General features: G+C 40.9%; 1 protein-coding gene across 1 annotated transcript; it reads right to left on the bottom strand.

Annotated features, from left to right (window-relative positions):
• Positions 1 to 7,095: 7,095 nt before the first annotated feature.
• LOC100350431 (olfactory receptor 11H7-like) lies at positions 7,096 to 8,052 on the bottom strand. Its single transcript, XM_008269284.5, has one exon. The coding sequence runs from the start codon at positions 8,038 to 8,040 to the stop codon at positions 7,096 to 7,098; it is 945 nt and encodes a 314-aa protein (XP_008267506.4). The 5' UTR covers positions 8,041 to 8,052.
• Between the last annotated feature and the right edge of the window lie 11,988 nt (positions 8,053 to 20,040).

Raw genomic sequence — 20,040 nt, forward strand, 5'->3', positions numbered from 1 at the left:
GAAGAAAGGCGTGTGCATAACTCAGGTTTCCTCACTTGCTACACAGCTTAATGACTTTACTGAGGGGCAGACTTGTGCTATACAGAAGAATAAATGAGATATTCTGAGACCACATGGGAACAAATCCTACCAAAACTTGAGCTGACTATAGTTCAAAACCTCAGTATTATTTGGTAGAATGCAGCTAGAATTTTCTATACCCAGCACAAATTGATAAATTTGTTTTCTTATTCCCCTCTATGATTCTAAAGAAGACATTTTTAACTTTTCATTTGTTTTTACAGGGCTCATTATGGGTTGTCATGCACAAAGTCATCCATTTTCTCTTAGTCCAACTTGTTAAAAAAAGCCTTATTAGCAGTGTCAAAAAGTTCATAAGGGGCTGGTGCTGTGGCATACCTGGTAAAGCCGACACCTGCAGTGCTAGCATCCCATATGGGCACTAGTGGAGTCCTGGCTGCTCCACTTCCGATCCAGCTCTCTGTTTTGGGCTGGGAAAGCAGTAGAAGATGGCCCAAGTCCTTGGGCCCCTGCACCCATGTGGGAGACACAGAAGAAGCTCCTGGCTCCTGACTTCGGATTGGGCCAGCTCTGGCAATTGCAGCCATTTGGGGAGTGAACCAGCAGATGGAAGACCTCTCTCTCTGCCTCTGTCTCTCTGTAATTCTGCCTTTCAAATAAATGAATAAATCTTAAAAAAAATTCATGAAAAACACACACTATGAAACAACTATGCATGGATTTCAATTTATTTTGCGCAAAGCAGAATTAAAATTTTACTTCCATTTTTAATCAATTTAACTTTTTACTTCTAGTTTTACATAAATGTTTTGTAATAGCCTTGTGTCTTAAAAATAACTGAATTGAGGTTTGATTAAAACTTTGACAACCCCCCAAAATCAGTTGCACTGCCACATGATGAAACCTGATATCAGGAAACTGGCATTTCAGGAAAAGTCCGACTAACTGAACTAATTGTTACAGCCATAAATCCATCCAAAACACAGGACTGCTGCTCACGCTGAGTGCTCCCTTTCAGGATTTTCTTTATAATCTCACTCTAGGCATTTGAGTGCTACCTAAAAAACCCTGACTATACCAAGTGTCTTTATAAAGAGTGAGAATAATATTGTAAAAATTCTCTATTCATGTTTATTTTCCTATTTTTACACATGCTGTACAAAAGAACTTTTACTTTTAAAATAAAAGCCTTATTGAGTTATAATTCAGATATAATAGAATTCACCCTTAAAGAATGCACAATTTAGTAGTATTTAGTATCTTGTTTGTACGTAGCACATTATTTAATTCCAGGAACAAATATAACTTAAAACATAGTTCTCTAACACTTATTCCACCCAAAATGCACTAGAGTAGTAAAATTAAGCTAATTGTCAATTTCTTATCTGTTCTAGTAAAATCTTTTCAATTCAAATTTTATTTAAAGGAAATAAAACATCATGCTTTTTAATTTTAAAATATTTTATTTATTTATTTGAGAGGTAGAGTTACAGAGAGAGAGAGGGAGAGACAGAGGGAGAGAGGTCTTCCATCCTCTGGTTCACTCCCCTGATGGCCACAACAGCCAGAGCTGGGTTGATCCAAAGCCAGGACGCAGGAGCTTCTTCTGGTCTTCCTTGTGGGTGCAGAGGTTCAAGTACTTGGACCATCTTCCCCTGCTTTCTCAGTCCATAGCAGAGTGCTGGATCAGAAGTGGAGCAGCTGGGACTCGAACCAGAGCTCGTAGGGAATGCTGGCGCCACAGGTGGGGCTTAGCCCCATATGGGGCAGCGTCAGCCCAAGAACAAAGGGTTTGTCTAATTAGTGATGAAACAAGTGGAGGTGCCTGGTGTTGTGGCGTAGCAGGTCAAGTTGCCTCCTGAATTGCCTGCATCCCATATGGGCACTGGTTCATATCCTGGCTGCCCCACTTCTGATCCAGTTCCCTGCCAATGGTCTGGGAAAAACAGTGGAGGATGGCCCAGGTGTTTGCACACCTGTCACCTATGTAGGAGACCTGGAAGAAGCTCTTGGCTCTTGTTTTTGGTGTAGCCCAGAGCCGCCATTGTGGCCATCTGGGGAGTGAACCAGCAGATGGAAGATCTCTGTAGCTCTGACTTTCAAATAAATAAATTTTAAAAAAGAAGAAAATAAAAGAAAACTAGAAACTAAAGGACACTGAAGAATAAAACAAGTGAAATGATTTCCTAAAGGGATCTGGAATCAAATGGGTTGAAATTGCAATTTTGTCTGTTAGAATTAATTTTAATAATTGAAAAGAAAGACTGGGCACTTTCAAATATGGGGTTAGCGCTTTTTAACAAAGGAATCATAAAAAAGATGATTTTGAATATCCAAATTCTAAAGCTGTGGTGAATTCAGAAGACACTTATTGACCAACTTCCTTTACTCAATAGGTAATTCCCAGAGTGTTATTTATGAAGTGTTTATAAACCACTTTCTCTGCTTCAGGTGAGGAGCTAAGTCCAGGCTGACAGATTTAAACCAGGCAGCAGAATCAGGAGGTCCAGCTTTCTGTCCCTATTCTAAGAAATGGACCGGGCCTTCGTTCTGAATAGCAGTCCAGGACACTCTGTTAAACACTGACAATTTCATATCACATTTCATCTTTTCTACCACCATAACCTGTATCAGATTTATTAGCAGTAACATTATTTTTTTTTCTGATGTCTTTGGAGAAACTTGAGTGACCAAAATGGAAATCTTGTGAGGCAAGTCGAAGTAATCGCTTCTCAGGGTTTTCGCATTGATTAAATGAATTGAGTTCACTTAATTCTGCATAACTACATCATCCACAGCTTCTAAAATTAACTTTCTGGGTATAGTTAGGTTATTAGTGGGGAATATTCACTATCTGATGTGTTCATTCCACTGTTTCTCATGCTTTTGAGATTCATAAATCATTTCAATCACAGATCTAGGGAATCAGTTCTTTTCACAAATGCATTTTCAGTGCAAAATCGACCAACCAAATGGCCAACTAACCAATCAGTCAACCAATAAGCCCACCTATCCATCAGCCAAGGTGTGACAGCTCGATTAAATAGCCTTCAACAAATGTCCCTCCCTCAGTATAGTATCTTTTCAGGTAACCTGAGACGCGGACCCTCTCACCCTGCTACTCCTTTAAAGTGAGACTGTTTTTGAAAAAAATCATCTGTGATAATCATAAGATCATAAAGTTGGAAGCAATAGTGCAGATAATCTATTCTAACTGGTATTTTACAACTGGCTTAGAGAGGGGGCATGACTTTTCATCCATTGGCTATATGTCCTGTATTCATATGTGGGACTTTCACAACAAACTTCAAAGGTACTTTTTAATGGAATTAAAAGAGAAGTTCAGAGGTTGGAGTTTTGGCACACCTGTGACACCAGCATCCTATGTGGGTGCTGGTTTGTGTCCTGGTTCTCCATTTCCAATCCAGCTCCTTGATTTCCTGGCTTGGGAAAAGCAGCGGGAGGTGGCCCAAGTGTTTGAGCTCCTGCCACCCAAGTGGGAGATCTGGGTGAAGTTCCTGGCTCCTGGCTTTCGCCTTCCCCAAGCATGGCCATTGTGGCCATTTGGGGAGTGAACTAGTGAATGCAAGATCTCTCTCTGTCTCTCTGTAACTCTGACCTTCAAAATCTTTAAAAAAGATAAGCTCATTGTCATGGAAACATTTTGAAATTCACACAAAGTTCTGTCATAATATGCATTTCCATGAAGTTTTTGAAGATCTTTTATGTACATAGATTTAAAAACATTTTTTCACACCAAAATAAACTTAATTCCAATATATTTGTACTTTTTGAATTATCTTTGTGCTATACTGTCTATTTGAGTCTTCCCAGAGATACACTGACTAATCAATTTCTAAAAGACACTCTCTTAATACAACACAGAAGTGGCTGTCACGTGGACCGCCAGTCCTTTTCTCTTACGTTGATGGTTTCCTAGCTCAGCTTGGAGAGGGTGATGGGCACAGTGGAGTTGAACATATCCTTAGCACCGAGCAGCTCCTCCTCACTGGCCGGAAGAGGATTCCAGGCGAGGGCGTTATATGTGGGCTCTTGCACTTCCTTCATTTCCAGAGACCCCAGGGACTTGTTTCCTAGGTGTTTGCTGAGACCTTGAACATGCAAATGGATATGAATCTGTTTCCACATGGGGATTATTGTAAAACTCTCTCTCTCTCCAAGTAAAATTAGTGGCTTCCTCGAGTTTGCCCTGGAGTGCATTTTCTTTCCCGCCCTTGGGACTCTACCAGAGTTTAGTGTGTTAGCATTAAATATATTCACTCTAGTATACTGGCCATTGTTAAGGAAACAGAGGAGTTAAGGGCAAATACCATACAAATTTCAAGTTTCCCATTGCAAAGAGATTGCCCTCTATCAAGAAATTACTCTCTGTGGGTATGGGTGAAATGAATTATATTTTTACCTAGGACTTTAATTCTGAAGTGGAGAAATATTTATGAACAAAGCTTTCTTCTTTAGCTTAAATGAAATACGCCAATAGGGAGAAACAGCAACGTGTATTTTTCATTTAAAAATCAAATCACTACACTTTCTTGGAGTCTTTCAATGTAATGACCAGGTGGTTGTTTCTGGCTAAGAGTTGCCTTGAGTGAGGAATTTCAAGACTGTCTATATACATAAGTCATTTTATCAGGGCCAGCACTGTGGTGAAGTAGGTAAAGCCACTACCTGCAGTGCCAGCATCTCATATGGGCATCAATTTGAGTCCTGGCTGCTCCACTTCTGATCCAGATCTCTGCCATGACCTGGGAAAGCAGTAGAAGATGGCCCAAGTCCTTGGGGCGCTGCACTGATGTGGGAAACCCTGAAGAAGCTCCTGGTTCCTGGCTTCGGATTGGCAGAGCTCCTATCATTATGGTCATCTGGGGGAGTGAACCAGCAATGGAAGACCTCTCTCTCTCTCTCTCTCTCTCTCTCTCTGCCTCTCTGTAATGCTCCCTTTCACATAAATGAATAAATCTTAAATCTTAAAAAAAAGTAATTTTATCAAATAAATCAAATTGTCTGTTTCTACTCTGATTTCACTTTCTAAAAATGGCAAATTTGGAACCAGTTCAAATGTAAGGATCAATTTAGTCTTAATTTTTTTTATTTGTTTGAAGTGGAGACAGAGAGAGAGAGAGAGAGAGAGAAGGAGAGAGGTATCTGCCATCCACTGGATCACTTTTCAAATGCCTGCTATAGCTGGCACTAAGCTAAGCTGAATCTGGGAGTGGGTGGCAGGGACAATAATATTTCAGGAATCCCCACTGCTTCTTTGGCAGGAAGCTGCAACTGGGAGCAGACTTGGCACGTAAACCCAGGCACTTAAATATGGGATGCAGGTATCTTAAGCGGTTTCTCAACTGCTTTCCCAAATACCCACCTCTAGCTGAAATATTTTTTAAATTGGTCTTCTGTTTATTCTAAAAAATAGCAATTTCTTCTTAGGGTCCTCTTAATCTATCTTTAAAAGATAACTTAGGACAGCAGCTATGCTTACCACTATACTATCAATGCCTCCTGTAGAGTTAAGTTTACAATCATTTAGTAAACTGAAAGTAAATCTTTGTAAAGATTAAGAGTGGGAACAGAAGAGGGAGGAGGGAGAAGGGTTTTAGCATGGGTGGGAGTGGGGAGGTGGTAAGTATCACTATGTTCCTAAATCTGTATATAACTTCAATAAAATAAAAAAGAGAAAAAGACAAGAGAGCTTAGGGAAAGGGATAGTGATGCGCAAGGAGAAATTTTTACTGTTAGCAGTAAATGAAATTGATTTTTTCCCATTTTTTAAAGGTTTATTTATTTGAAAAGCAGAGTTACAGAGAGAGAGAGAGAGAGAGAGAGAGAGAGATCTTCCATCCATTGGTTCATTCCCCCAGTGACTGCAACAGTCAGTGCTGGGCCAGGCCAAAGCCAGGATCCAAGAAGTGCATCTGTGTCTTCCATCTCAAGCACTTGGGGTATCTCCCACCTCCTTCTGAGGAGCATTAGCTAGGGGCTGGATTGGGATGGTGCAGCCAGGACTCCAACCTGTGCTCTGATTTGGGATGTTGGCATCACAGGCATTAACTTTGGTCTTATTTCTTACCTCCCCTTGTATACTCTTGATGAAAATGATGAAGTAAGATTTGTGAAACTGGAGTCACAATCTCTTATGAATCCAAGAAATGATGCGTTGCCAAGAATCTAGGACAACAAGCATTTTGTTGTCTATCTTTTTATTTGAAAGGCAGACAGACAATTAGACACACACACACACAAACACATTCACACACACACGGGACATGGTTGAGGGGTGGAGAGAGAGAGAGACAGAGACCTTCCAACACCTGGTTTATACTTCAAATACTTGCAACAACTAGGGTTGGGCCAGTTTGGGCAAGGCTGGGTCAGCGTTTCAGAAATTCAGTCCAGGTATCCCATGTGGATGGTGGGGACCCAATTACTTGAGACATAATCCATTACCTGCGAGAGTGCACATTATCATGAAGCTGAAATAAGAAATGGAGCTGAGTCTCAGACCCAGGCATTGTGATAAAGGATATGAGACTCCCAAGTGGTCTATTAACTGCTGCATAAAAACTCACCTCCTAGATATCTTATTAACAATATCATAGTCATATAAACAACCAATTTGATTCATATCACTTAACAAAGCTGCACAGATAGAGTTTGCACAATAGAAAATCAAAATCTTCCTGGAAGTAGATATTAAGATTCTACAGATGATTTTAACCCTGTGTTGGGAGTCAGTCTGTTCCTTTGAATACAATTTTTTTTTTACTTTTATTTAATGAATATAAATTTCCAAAGTACAGCTTATGGATTACAATGGCTTTCCTCCCCCCATAACTTCCCTCCCACCCACAACCTTCCCTTCTCCCGCTCCCTCTCCCCTTCCATTCACATCAAGATTCATTTTCAATTCTCTTTTGAATACAATTTTGAAAGTAGAACTCATCACAATATGATCAGGTACATAATGAGTTTTGTTTTGCATAAAAAGACTGTGATGGCTATGAGTATTCTTCCTCTTACAGAAAGAGAGTCATTAGTTTATGAACAATGTATTCATAAACTTTGGAAAATCCTCATTCCAAAAAGAATGTGATGGAGGGCATTTTTCATGTCCTTATTGCGTAGGCTATAGATGAATGGGTTTAAGACTGGTGTCACCACAGCATATATCAACGTGATGATCTTATGCATTGCAACTGAATTGCCAGATGTGGGACTCACATACATCACCATTATGGTTCCATAGAACAGAGACACCACCACCAAGTGGGATCCACAGGTGGAGAAGGCCTTTCGTTGTCCAGCTGAAGAAGGAACCTGGAGCACTGCTCTGAGCACCAGCATATAGGACCCAAGGATGTACAGAACAGTGAGAATGATGATAAGAGTGCTCACAGAATGGAATACACACTCTACGATGGGTGCAGGGCCACAGGATAAAGCCATCAGCGGTTCCACATCACATAGGAAGTGATCAACGATGTTGGGACCACAGAAGGGTAGTTGAGAAATTAAGAAAATAGGAACTGAATGTGCAACGAAACCCATGAACCAACAAAGAGCTATCAAAAGGCTGCAGCGCTGGCCGGTCATGATGGTGGGGTAGTGCAGGGGGCGGCAGATGGCCAGGTACCGATCATAAGCCATGACGCAGAGGAAGAAGCATTCAGTTGTGCCCAAGGAAAAAAAGAAGTAAAACTGGGTGAAGCATCCGGAGAAGGAGATGGTCTTAGTGTTGGAGAGAAAATTGACCAGCATGGTGGGAACTGTGCAGGTCACATACCAGATCTCTAGGAAGGAGAAGTTAGCCAGGAGCATGTACATAGGGGTATGGAGTCGGTGGTCCCACCTCACAGCACAAATGATGGCCATGTTCCCAGTCAGAGTCAGGACGTAGATCAACAAAATCACTGAGAAAAGGATGATCTGCGTTTCCCAGGGACCAGGAAAGCCCAGCATGACAAAGTACGTCACAGTAGACATCCCTGATTTATTCATGATACCCACACTGTGGAGAGAAGACAGGAGATAGTAACAATACGCTTGGCTGCTGAAGCTTCTCGAATCTTTTCTTGGGGGAGAGTTTAACTCATGGAAGCAAATGAATGAATGCTCTAAAACAAGTTTTGGCCAAATCCTGCACTATTCTGAATGAGTCATTGATCTATAGCTGTACATTCTGGGTTGAACTTTCTGTGGCCATGAGCAAAAGTTGGTCAGATTTTATCTTCTTTTGGGATCAAGAAATCTTGAAATAGAACAAAATGGTTTGTTTTATATCTAATTTGTTTTTGTGAAAACTGTTCATAAATAGCAATTAGTTAGTGCTATTCACCTCAAAATGCAGACATACATGCCATCATTTGTTAATGTAAAACTTTTATTTAATACTATAAATTTTGAAAGTACAACTTTTGGATTATAGCAGTTCTTACCCATAACCACCCTCCCACCCACAGGCCATCCCATCTCCTGCTACCTCTCCCATCCCATTCTTAAGATTCATTTTTAATTATCTTCACATACAGAGGATCAACTTAATATATACTAAGTATAGATTTCAACAGTTTGCATCCACACAGACATACAAAGTATAAAGTACTGTTTGAAGATTGGTTTTACCATTAATTCTCATAGTACAACACATTAAGGACAGACGTCCTACATGGGGAGCACGTGCACAGTGACTCCTGTTGTTGAGTTAATAATTGACACTCTTATTTATGACGTCAGTAATCACCTGAGGCTCTTGTCATTAGCTGCCAAGGCTATGGAAGCCTATTGATTTACAAACTCCGACCTTTTTTAGATAAGGCCATAATCACAGTGGAAGTTCTCCCCTTCCTTCAGAGAAAGGTACCTCCTTCTTTGATGGCCTGTTCTTTCCACTGGGATCTCACTCACAGAGATCTTTCATGTAGGCCTTTTTTTTTTTTTTGCCACACTGTCTTGGCTTTTCATGCCTGAGAGACTCTCATGGGCTTTTTAGCCAGATCTGAATGCCTTAAGGTCTGATTCTGAGGCCAGAGTGCTGTTTAGGGCATTTGTCATTCTATGAGTCTGCTGTGTGGCTCGCTTCCCATGTTGGGTTGTTCCCTCTTTTTAATTCTATCAATTATTATTAGCAGATACTGCTTTTATTTATGTGATCCCTTTGACACTTAATCCTATCTTTATGATCAGTTATGAACTTAAACTGATCACTTTAACTAGTAAGGTGTATGCCATCATTTTTAATAGTTTTGGATCTGAGACTTTTGAGACTTTTTTCAGAGTTTAATTGTTGGTGCCTTGCTAGTATTTTGGATTCTTCCTGGAGCAATTTCCATTAGAATAATTGATTTTCTATCAATTTTGTTTGTGAGACAAGGATATTCAGGTTATGAAATTGTTTACAGATTTGCATTTTGGATAACATATACCGTATACTGGAGATTAAAATTGCAATTGCAAGAGATTCTCTCTTAAAGCTCTTTTTACTGGACCCAGAACTTTTTCTTAAATTCACAGTTTGAAAGATTTTACATGTCCATTTAAAAAATTGCACTCAATATTCAAGATGATCAGATACAAGAAACTCAATCCCTCCTTTTTCCTGGTAGAACACTGTCACCAAAGAACATGTGAATGTATACACGTGTGCACACACACAAACATGCACATACACATCGACCCAGACCCCCTCAGTGAAAAGAGTGCAGTGACAGCTGTAACATATTGGAATATGCAGAAAATTCTTACCAAGATACCTTTAAACTTTTTGATTAAGAGGTGAATTAGTCTTAGTTTTTCTGATAGAAGTGGTATCTTTATAGCATTCATTGAACAGAATGAAATAGAAAAATCCCTCTGTTTAGTGAGTTACATTAAATTGGTAGATAAATTATGATTTGGCAGCTACTCTAGGTTCAAATAATTAGTAAGGCACAAAGTGAACTATGGTTCTACCTATCTAGATGCAACAGAACCTTCCTACTGATCTGCTTATGTCAAAGCAGATTGTAATTTGATGGGGAAAAAAATCAAGAAGAGAAAGAAGTGGAATAATGAAGGTTAATGATTTTATTTTATTTTTTAAAGATTTATTTATTTACTTCAGAGGCATAGTTAGAGAGAGAGACACACAGAGAGAAGGAGAGAGAGAGAGAGAGAGAGAGAGAGAGGTCTTCCATCTGCTGGTTCATTCCACAACTGGCTGCTATAGTCAGAACTGGGCCGATCTGAAGCCAGGAGCTAAGAGCTTCCTCTAGGTCTCCCACATGAGTGCAGGGGCCCAAGTATCTAGACCATCTTCCAGTACCTTCCCAGGCCATCAGCAGGGAACTGGATTGGAAATGGAGCAGCAGGGACTCAAACTGGTGCTCATATGGGATGCCAGTGCCACAGGCGGATGCTTAACCTGCTGTGTCACAGCACCGGCCCCAGTGATTTTCATTTTTAAATGAAAGAGCCAAACTAACTTGCATTGATGGTCATTTTGGTGAGATGTTCTAAAAGGATGTTTCCTCACTGTGGGAATGGTACACATTCTCTGTCTTTCCAAACAAGAAACCTCTTTCCTCACCAGCACAAGAAAGTGGAGCTGGAGAGAGCAGCCACTTACCCTTGGAGTACAGCAGCAGCAATGATGAGTGGGAAGTCAGATTCACAGATTTTGACTCTGAATCAACATGCACAAGGCCAAGATTCATTTTTTGCATTTGAGAACACCCTTGCTGGCATTAAAAACAAGCAAGCCAACAAAAATTCTTGCAGAGAAACTATTAACTGCAATCCATGGTAAATGGATTTTACAGATAATTTGCTGTGGTTTCATGAAGATAAAATTGCTAACAGCTTTACTGCTAAGTTCTATGTGAGATATTAGTCTTTATAAATAATGATTTGATTTTATCCTTTCTTCTGTAGAACCTTTAGAACATTAATGATTTGAAAGGATGAGGGAGACAGAGAGTGAGACAGATCTTCCATCCTCTGGTTCATTCCTCAGAGCCTGCTACTGATAGAGCTGGAGCACACCAAACCGGAGAGCCCAGGACTCTATCCAGATTTCCTACCTGGGTAACGGGGGCCCAAGGAGATGAGCCATCACCTGCTGCACCCCAGGGTGTGTGTTAGCAGGAAGCTAGAATAAGAAACAGGGGAGCTGGGACTCAAACCAGGTACTCCGGTATGGCATGAGGGCATCCCACACAGCATCCTAACTACTGCATTAAACACCCATTCCATCTTCCTTCTTTCCAAAACACTCCTTCTCCTGCATGTGCAGATGAGCAACAGACTGGACAAAAAAGAAGTCAGAGAAGAGACCAAAAAAATAAATCCCAATTTATTTTGGTTTCAGCTCAGGTGGATAAAGCTGGTTCCCTACTATTTTGACCCAAATTTCCACAAAATTACAACATTCCTGGTCCTTTAAACATTTCTGAGAAGGGAAGAACCTGTGGATGACTTTGACAGCATTTATAGCATTTATTTTGGAACATGTCAATTCCACTGTGATCTAAACACTCTGATGGAATTTTTTCTTTTAGTTCTTGTGCTGAAGTGGGAACCAATACTCTCTGAGACTTAGCCTCTTAGGGTATATTGGGTGAACAAACATATAGGTGAGCAGACCCACCTGTGACTTACATCAGCAGTGTCTGTCCTAGGAGATGTTTCCTACACAAAGATTCTCTTCTTCAGTGGCTCTAACATGGAGTCTTGTGTGAGAACTTCATGCCTGACATTTTTGACTTCTGTTGCACCTGATGGTTCCGGTGACCCATTTCTCACGGAATGTGTAAAAACCTTTTATTGGTCCTGATTAATGCCTAATTTTAGCCATTCTTGAGACTGTTCAGGCCTCTCTTCATGCAATTCTATAACTTGCCACATGGCCCTGGGGACTGTCTTCTTGCCTGGGGATTTTATTGATGTTTTTGACAAATTGATCTATAGGGATTATCAAATATAATGTGCTACACTAAGTCTGGGGAGATCCTGTGGTCTCTTTAAGTTTATTTTCCAAATGGGGTATGTGATTTTGTGCCATGGCATATAGCATCTGATTAAATGTCTTCTTGAAGGGCTGTTTTGCTTAGTTCATTTTGGATTGTAACAAATACATATGCGCATGGATTGGGAAGTACAAGGTGTGACAATTTTTAAGATAAAACGCTGAATGTTGGTGGCATGTACCAATGCCATCTCACTATTCCAAGTGATCAATTTCAGTTCACAATTGATCATAATGAAAGGACTAAGAGTCAAAGAGAGCACATAAACAAGTCTAGTATCTGCTAATACTAACCGATAGAATAAATAAAGGGGAGAGTGATCCAACATGGGAAGTGAGATACTCAGCAGACTCATAGAATGGCAGATGTCCTAAACAGCACTCTGGCCTCAGAATCAGCCCTAAAGCCATTCGGATCTCGCTGAAAAGCCCATGAGAGTATTTCAGGCATGGAAAGCCAAGACACTCTGGCAAAAAAAAAAAAAAAAAAAAATTTAAAAAAACCTAAATGAAAGATCTCTGTGAGTGAGATCCCAGTGGAAAGAACAGGTCTTCAAAGAAGGAGGTACCTTTCTCTGAAGGGAGGAGAGAACCTCCACTTTGACTATGACCTTGTCTAAACAAGATAAGAGTCGGAGAACTCAGAGGGCTTCCATAGCCTTGGAAACTCATGACTGGAGCATAGGGAGATTACTGATGCCATAGACAGGAGTGTCAATTTGTAAAGTCAACAACAGGAGTCACTATGCACTTGCTCCTCATGTAGGATCTCTGTCCTTAATGTGCTGTGCATTGAGATTTAATGCTATAACGAGTACTCAAACAGCATATTTCACTTTGTGTTTCTATGGGGGTACAAACTGTTGAAATCTTTACTTAATGTATACTAAACTGATCTGTAAAAACAAAAAAAAGATAAAACGTTGAATGTCAAAGAAATAGTGTCACAAATGCCACTGTTGTCTTGAGCACAGTTGCCAAACATGCTGTGGTGGGAGGATTTGGGAAACAGGGCAGTAGAACACTTCATCCCCGGCTCTGAGCGGCTCCCCCACCCCACTCCTAACTGTCCTGAAGTGCGCATCACTGAAGGGAGTTCTCTCCTTTGAGCCAGATTGGTCTCTCAGTTGATGGTCTTTGCTTCAGCATAGGATTTGGGTACAAAAAGTGGAATTTGTCCTTGGCATAATTTTCTCTGACTATTTTTCTAACAGAGACTCTGCCCAAAATAACCTTTGAGAGCCACATCATGTAAACTGCAGTATATAAATAAGTATGCTTAAGACACAGTCATTATATGTTACTCATGATATTAGAGTTGTCACACAGATTTGGGGAGCAAGCACTAGCAGTGGAGATACTCAATTGGGAGTAAATGTGTTTGAGGTAAACAAGGAGATTGATCATCTGAAGTGCAGGGTTTGCACAGAGGATCAGTGGGAAGAAGACCCAAGGGAACAGTTTGAGTGAGGACTTCAGATGGGAAAATGCAAGGTTTGTACTCTGTTTCTGCATGATAGAGGTAGAATCACAGAGGTATGAAGCATACTGCGGTTTTGGTGTCAAAGACAGCCTCAAATGATGGAAGATGCCCATTATTAGGGTCTTTTTTTTTTTTTTGGTGGCCCCTTGACCCATTAACTCTGAATTTCAAAGGTAATGCTCTCTTGAAAGGCTTCAAATAATGTGAAATTTTTTGAAAGCTAGTATTTAATAAATATAAATTTCATAGGTAAAGTTTTATGGAATATAGTGGTTCTTCCCCCCATACCTGCCCTTCCACCCCCACTCCCATCCCACCTCCTATCCCATTCTAAAGATCCATTTTAAAAAATTTTTTTAAAGATTTTCTGTATTTACTTGGAAGTCAGAGTCAAAAAGAGAAGGAGCGGCACAGAGAAAGAGGGAGAGAGAGAGAAAGAGAGAGAGAGAGAGAGAGAGAGAGAGAGAACAGAGAGGTTTTCCATCTGCTAGTTCACTCCCTATAACCCTGTGCCTTAGAATTTTTCATCTTTTGGTAGCATTGTCCCCGTAATAGCCTACATAGAAGTGTAAACTTTGAACACGTCCTTTGACTTTGAAACAAAATGGAATATAAATCTGGTCAAAAATATCTCCCAAATTGCATTCTTAGAGATAAAAGTCCAATGATAGCCAGAGAAGATTGGGCTTGTGGGGTAGGAATCCTGAGCACTCTTGTTTTGCCTCTCAGGAAAGTGCTGTAGCACAGGTAGGAATCTGTGAAATGGTTTGAAAACCACCGTTAGTTTGCTCTGGGTCGCATGTCCCAGGTGGAATCTTATTTACTGAACCACTCAGCTCATTTCTTCCTGAGGAGCTCAGGTTCTTACTTGGAGCAACATTTGCCTCCTTTAGTACTTCTACCCATTGTTTCTGGGACTTTCCAGGTCCATGGGTAAACTTCAACTTTGTTGAAGCTGAACAAGATAATTTTAAATCTAATTTCTCTTTCATTATGCTAGTGGAGGGTCTCAAATAAGGCAGCTCTTACGTCTTTTGCTCATTTCTTTTTTTTTCCCCAAAGAAATCTTTTATTTAAGGAGTACAAATTTCATAAACAACTTTAGGAATATAGTTATTCTTCCCACCAACCTGTCCCCAACCCCCACTCCCACTGCACCAACTCCTCCCTCTCCCATTCCCAGTCCCATTCTCCAGTAAGATTAATTTTCAATTAACTTTGTACACAGAAGATCAACTCTAGACTAAGTAAAGATTTCAACAATTTGCACACACACGCACACACACACAAAACTGAGAACAAGTTTTATAGTTAATTCTCACAATACAACTCATTGAGGACAGAGGTCCTGCATGGGAAGTAAGTGCACAGTGACTCCTGTTGTTAATTTAGCAATTAACACTCTTATGTATGATGTCAGTGATCACCCAAGGCTCTTGACATGAGCTGCCTAGGCTATGGAAGCCTTTTGATCCACAATCTCCAATCAGTATTTAGACAAGGCCATAAGCAAAGTGGACATTCTCTCCTCCCTTCAGGGAAAAGTACATTTTGCTGTGGATTCCTTTCTGGGAAGAGGAGTGTGGTGGGGGCAAGAGGCACGGAGTCACCACACAGACCCCGAGAGTCAGGTGAAAGCAGGCTTGAGGCAAGCAGCCCGCAGACTTGTTTATTTCAGTTGCTACAGCTGCTTATATAGCCAAGGTAGCCAATCCGGTCAAGGGGCAGTCTATGCCCTAACCAATCAGAGCCTGTTGCCAGGCAGTTTCCAAAGCCATCCAATCACAGCCTGTTGCCAGTAAGGCTCTGTTGCCAGGCAGTTTCTGAAACCATCCAATCACAGCCTGTTGTCAGTCAGGTTCTGTTGTCATGTGGTTTCAGAAGCCATCCAATCACGACCTGTTGTCAGTCAGGCTCTGCTGTCATGTGGTTTCTGAAACCATTCAATCACAGCCTGTTATCAGGCAGTTTCTGTTGTCAGTGGCCATCTTGGCAACACCTTCTCATTCCACCACATACATCCTCCTTTGATGGCCACTTATTTCCACTGGCATCTCACTAACAGAGATCCTTCATGTAGGACATTTTTTGCCACAGAGTCTTGGTTTTCCATGCCTGAAATGCTCTCATGGGCTTTTCAGCCAGAACAGGAAGCCTTAAGGGCTGATTCTGAGGTTGGAGTCTTCTGCCCACTTCTTGTGTAGCCCATTAGTCCTATTTTCCCCATTTCCCACTGCCACCCCATCTTGGCCAAACTGTAGTGTCCTACATCATAGCTTGGTTCTTGAGACATAATACTCCTTGGTAATCAATTTCTGGAGCATATAAAACTATATGCCTTCATTTTTGTTAGAATTAATCCCTGAGCTCTATAATTTGTTCCTTTGTCATATTGTTGTTACCTAAATTAAATAATGACTAGAATGGCTGCCTTTCTGATATTGGCTGAATCAGGAGTTGAGACAAGACCAAAAACTTGGATATTTTCCCAGCAATCTTCTTAAACCATTGGTCCAGGGTGGTTTGTATATACTAAATTTTTCTGGTTAAATTTCAGATGTCTCATTGGGTAAGCCAATGTCAATATTACATACTTAGCAATTATTGACTTTAAAAGCAGAATAGGATACCATATTATTTATTTATGTCACCATTAAGATACTTACAAAATTCCATCCTTATGCCATTTATACAATCTACAGAGTTCAAGAGGCCTGCTTCTCAATATTTGATTACACCTGCAGCAAATCCAGAATAATAAATGTTTTATTGGCAGCAAAACTTTGTATACTTGTATTAAAATATTTTGAATAATGAAAAATTATTTAACAATCAAGATTTTTTATAAAAAATGTAAGTGTACAGCAACAGAGAGGGAGAGAGATCTTCTACTTATGCCTGCAATAATCAAGGCTATGCCAGACTGAAGCCCAGAGCCTGGAACTCCAACTGGGTCTCCCTTGTGGGTGTCAAGCACTTGAGCCATTGTCTGATGTCTCCCAGGATACATTAGCAAGAAACTGAATTGGAAGTGGAATAGCTGGTGTGTAAACCAGGCATTTTCTTTTTTTTTTAAAGGTACTTACCTTTATTCTTTTTTTATGACTGTTACATTTTTAAATGTATTGTTATATAGAGAACAAATTTCATAGATATTGTTCCAAGAATCCAATGATACTTTCCTCACCCCACCCTCCCTCCTTCCTTTTTTTCTTTTAATTTTTTGTGATAACATCCTTTCAATTCACTTTATAGTCACAGGCTCGATGCTTCTCTAAACAAGTAAAAGGCAGAGAGATTGCTGTGCTGATTTCAAATGTGGGATGCTGGATTTCAAGTGGTGGCTTAACCCACTGTGCCACAACGCCATCCCTAGGAACTTACAAAAGCAATCAAGACAGTGACCTACATCTTTATAGTCATGTGCATAGACTGGGGCCCCATGAGCTATGCGTTTTGCAGCATGTTAGCTCTATGCATGGGACACAAAAGATCTTTACTGCAGTTAGGAATAACTTAAATCTATGTAGTACAGATGGCATGATAAATACTACTTGGTAAAAATTATTTTGGGATATTTGAAGGCAGTAGGCAGACTTGAGAAGAATGAGCGTACCCTCCTCACAGACCAGGAAGTTGTGGCACTCAGAAGAGAAATACAAGTCTAATCCATGGTGCATGGCCTGGAAGCAGACTTCCTAAATCTTTAATTCCATCTGATCAGCATTTGACTTCATCATGTCCAAGACCTTGTGACATTATTTGTGTTGCACTGAAACATTCATTACCTGGGTTAGAGCAAGGCGGATGCCAGACTTCACTGATAATCTGAAAACTCGCTGCATCCATTGCCGTTGCCTCTGGCGCTGAAGTACATTCATTGGTTGCTCAAATGCAAATGTAAAGTCCCTTCCTTCTTCTTGCTATCCACCTCAAGAGATATGGGCAGCTGGCGAAGAGGAGAAACAAAGAGCTGGGAAATCCTGTGTGAATGAGGAGGGAGACAGACCCCTCTCCACAACCCCAACCACCTGCAGAAATTTGAACCACTCGCCCAGGGAAGACTATTTTAACATCATGAATACAGGACTTCTTCTTTATATTTTTAAGTTTTAAAGTTAACATGTATGTAAACCCAAAGGAAAAGACTCCTATGCATTTCTTTCTCAGTTTTAATTTGTTATTTTCACTTGTCAACAACTCTGAAAATACAACAGTGTGCTTTAATTGCTCTTGTTAAAAATTAATCTGTCAAAACAGCTGAGCCCTGCCTTGTAGAGTCCAATTTTAATAGGAATCTTCTCTAACTCCTTGTATCCTGAATCTCTCACCCTTGGTGTCTGACCCAATTCCTTTTCCTGTTGGGTTCACACTTGGGAGACAAAATTTTATTTTTCGCCCAAAACAACCTTATTTGAGTGTACTTTCCCACTAACATTTGAAGTCTCTCCATGTGAGATGGCTTTCGCTCCAGTTCCCAACATGATGTTCCTCCTTTCCTTAGAAACCTCTCCAGCATGGCCTTTACAATGCCCATTCCCAGCAGATGCTGGTCACTACCACCTAAGAAGCGCCTACCTTCTACACCTTCCCTGGTTTGCCTATTTTCAGACCCTCAGCATAGCAGTCCTTAGGATTCCATGTAGGGGCTCATGAGCTTGCACAAAGACCCTGGGTTTGGGAAACTCCCATGTCCAACAGAGTACAGAGACGTTAGGTACAACATGCTACGGGATGAAGTAATCTCACCTCACACTTCCAACTATCTTAGAGCAATAGAAGGAAGGGGTGGGATATAGCCAAGCTGAGCCAATGTCCTATGAACAAAGGGGTGGGATATAGCCAAGCTGAGCCAATGTCCTATGAACAAAGGGGAAGCAAAGCTCAGTTACCAGATCGTCTGTGCCTTCCCACTCAGGGTGACAACATCTGTAACACCCAGGCATACAAGGATCAGTCACCCATCTGCACAACGCCCTCTCCACCATGTGTCCTCATTGATCTTCTGTCATTTGTGCATTCATTCATCCATCCAACAGACGTCTCTTGTGTAGAGTCTGTGTTCTGCATGGTTCTAGTGGGTCTGAGATGCAAAAGGCACGTTCCTACTCTCCCGCAGCCACACTGGTGTACGCTGATGAGAATAAAGGCACAAAATTGTTTTAAAGTGACAGAAGACAAATTACACACAGCAGAATAATGCAGATATCACTCATTGTCTAAGAAGGGCTCAATCAAGGGAACGAAATGAAAAGATGATAAGCAGCAGTTCATGCAGGCACCAGGAAGAGAGAGAGGGAACTCAAAGGTCTTAAAAATGAAAAAAATCTCTGATTTCAACATGCGAACTGCAGAGCCTCCCATCCCAGAGGGACTCACCGGGACTGGGAAGTGCAGGGAAGGAGTCGGCTCGGCAGGAGCATGCAGCTGACTACTTTTGCTCCCAAAGAACTGCATCTGATTTTGTGCTTCTGACACAACACTTAAAAGGAAGTTGAAACAATTTAAAATTTTCAGCAATTTGAGTAAAAATCAATCAATAGGGTCAGGTATTTGGTGCAGTGGTTAAAATACAACTTGGATTATAAGCTGTTTATAGCCCTTGTCTATATTTCTGTGGAAAAGTAGTGCTTCTACTTTTTATTTGTTTAACATTATGGTTAGTGTGCTACATTAAGCCTGTGATTATAAAGTAAATTGAAACTATGTTATTGCAAAAATTTAAGGAAAAAAAAAGAAAAGAGGGGCTGGTGCTGTGGCACAGTGTGTTAAAGCCCTAGCCTGCAGCACCAGCATCCCATGTGCGCACTGGTTTGAGTCCCAGCTGCTCCACTTCTGATCCATCTCCCTGCTAATGTACCTGGGAAAGCAGCAATGAATGGCTCATGTTCTTGGGCCCCTGCACTTATGTGGAAGACCCTGGAGAAGCTCCTGGCTCCTGGCATCGGATTGGCCCAGCTCTGGCCAATTGGCCATTGTGGCCATTTGGTGAATGAACCAGCAGATGGAAGACCTCCCTCTCCCTCTCCCTCTCCCTCTCCCTCTCCCTCTCCCTCTCCCTCTCCCTCTCCCTCTCCCTGTAACTCTATCAAATAAATAAATAAATCTTAAAAAGAAAGAAAGGAGGTGAGATTGAGGGAGGGAGGGAAGCATGGTTATCTTCTTAGAATTGTATCCATGAAATACATGAAATCTGTTCTGTTTATATTAATAACTTTTTTTTTATACCAAGAAAAGACACCACTGGAATGCTCACATCCAATCTCAGAATGCTTGGGTGCAAGGCTTGCTCTGCTAATGCTCACTGTGAAGCAGACACGATGATCCAAGTAATTTGGTCCCAGCCACCCACACTCCCTACCCCTGTCTTTCAAGTGCGTAAAGCAATAAATAAGAAAAGCTTTCTTTTTGAAACAGCAATTCATAAATTGGGAGACACCAAACAAAAGGAGACTTAGTAATGCAACTTCAAAACATCAAAGACAAGTTTTACTGAGACAACGTGGAAGCAAAA

The sequence above is a fragment of the Oryctolagus cuniculus genome, chromosome 12 (genome assembly GCF_051225735.1).
Source record: "Oryctolagus cuniculus isolate XC-2025 breed Fujian yellow rabbit chromosome 12, ASM5122573v1, whole genome shotgun sequence".
NCBI lineage: Eukaryota > Metazoa > Chordata > Mammalia > Lagomorpha > Leporidae > Oryctolagus > Oryctolagus cuniculus.

Coding starts and splice junctions, on each gene's coding strand:
- LOC100350431 (XM_008269284.5), bottom strand. CDS start 8,040: ATGAATAAATCAGGGATGTCTACTGTGACGTACTTTGTCATGCTGGGC.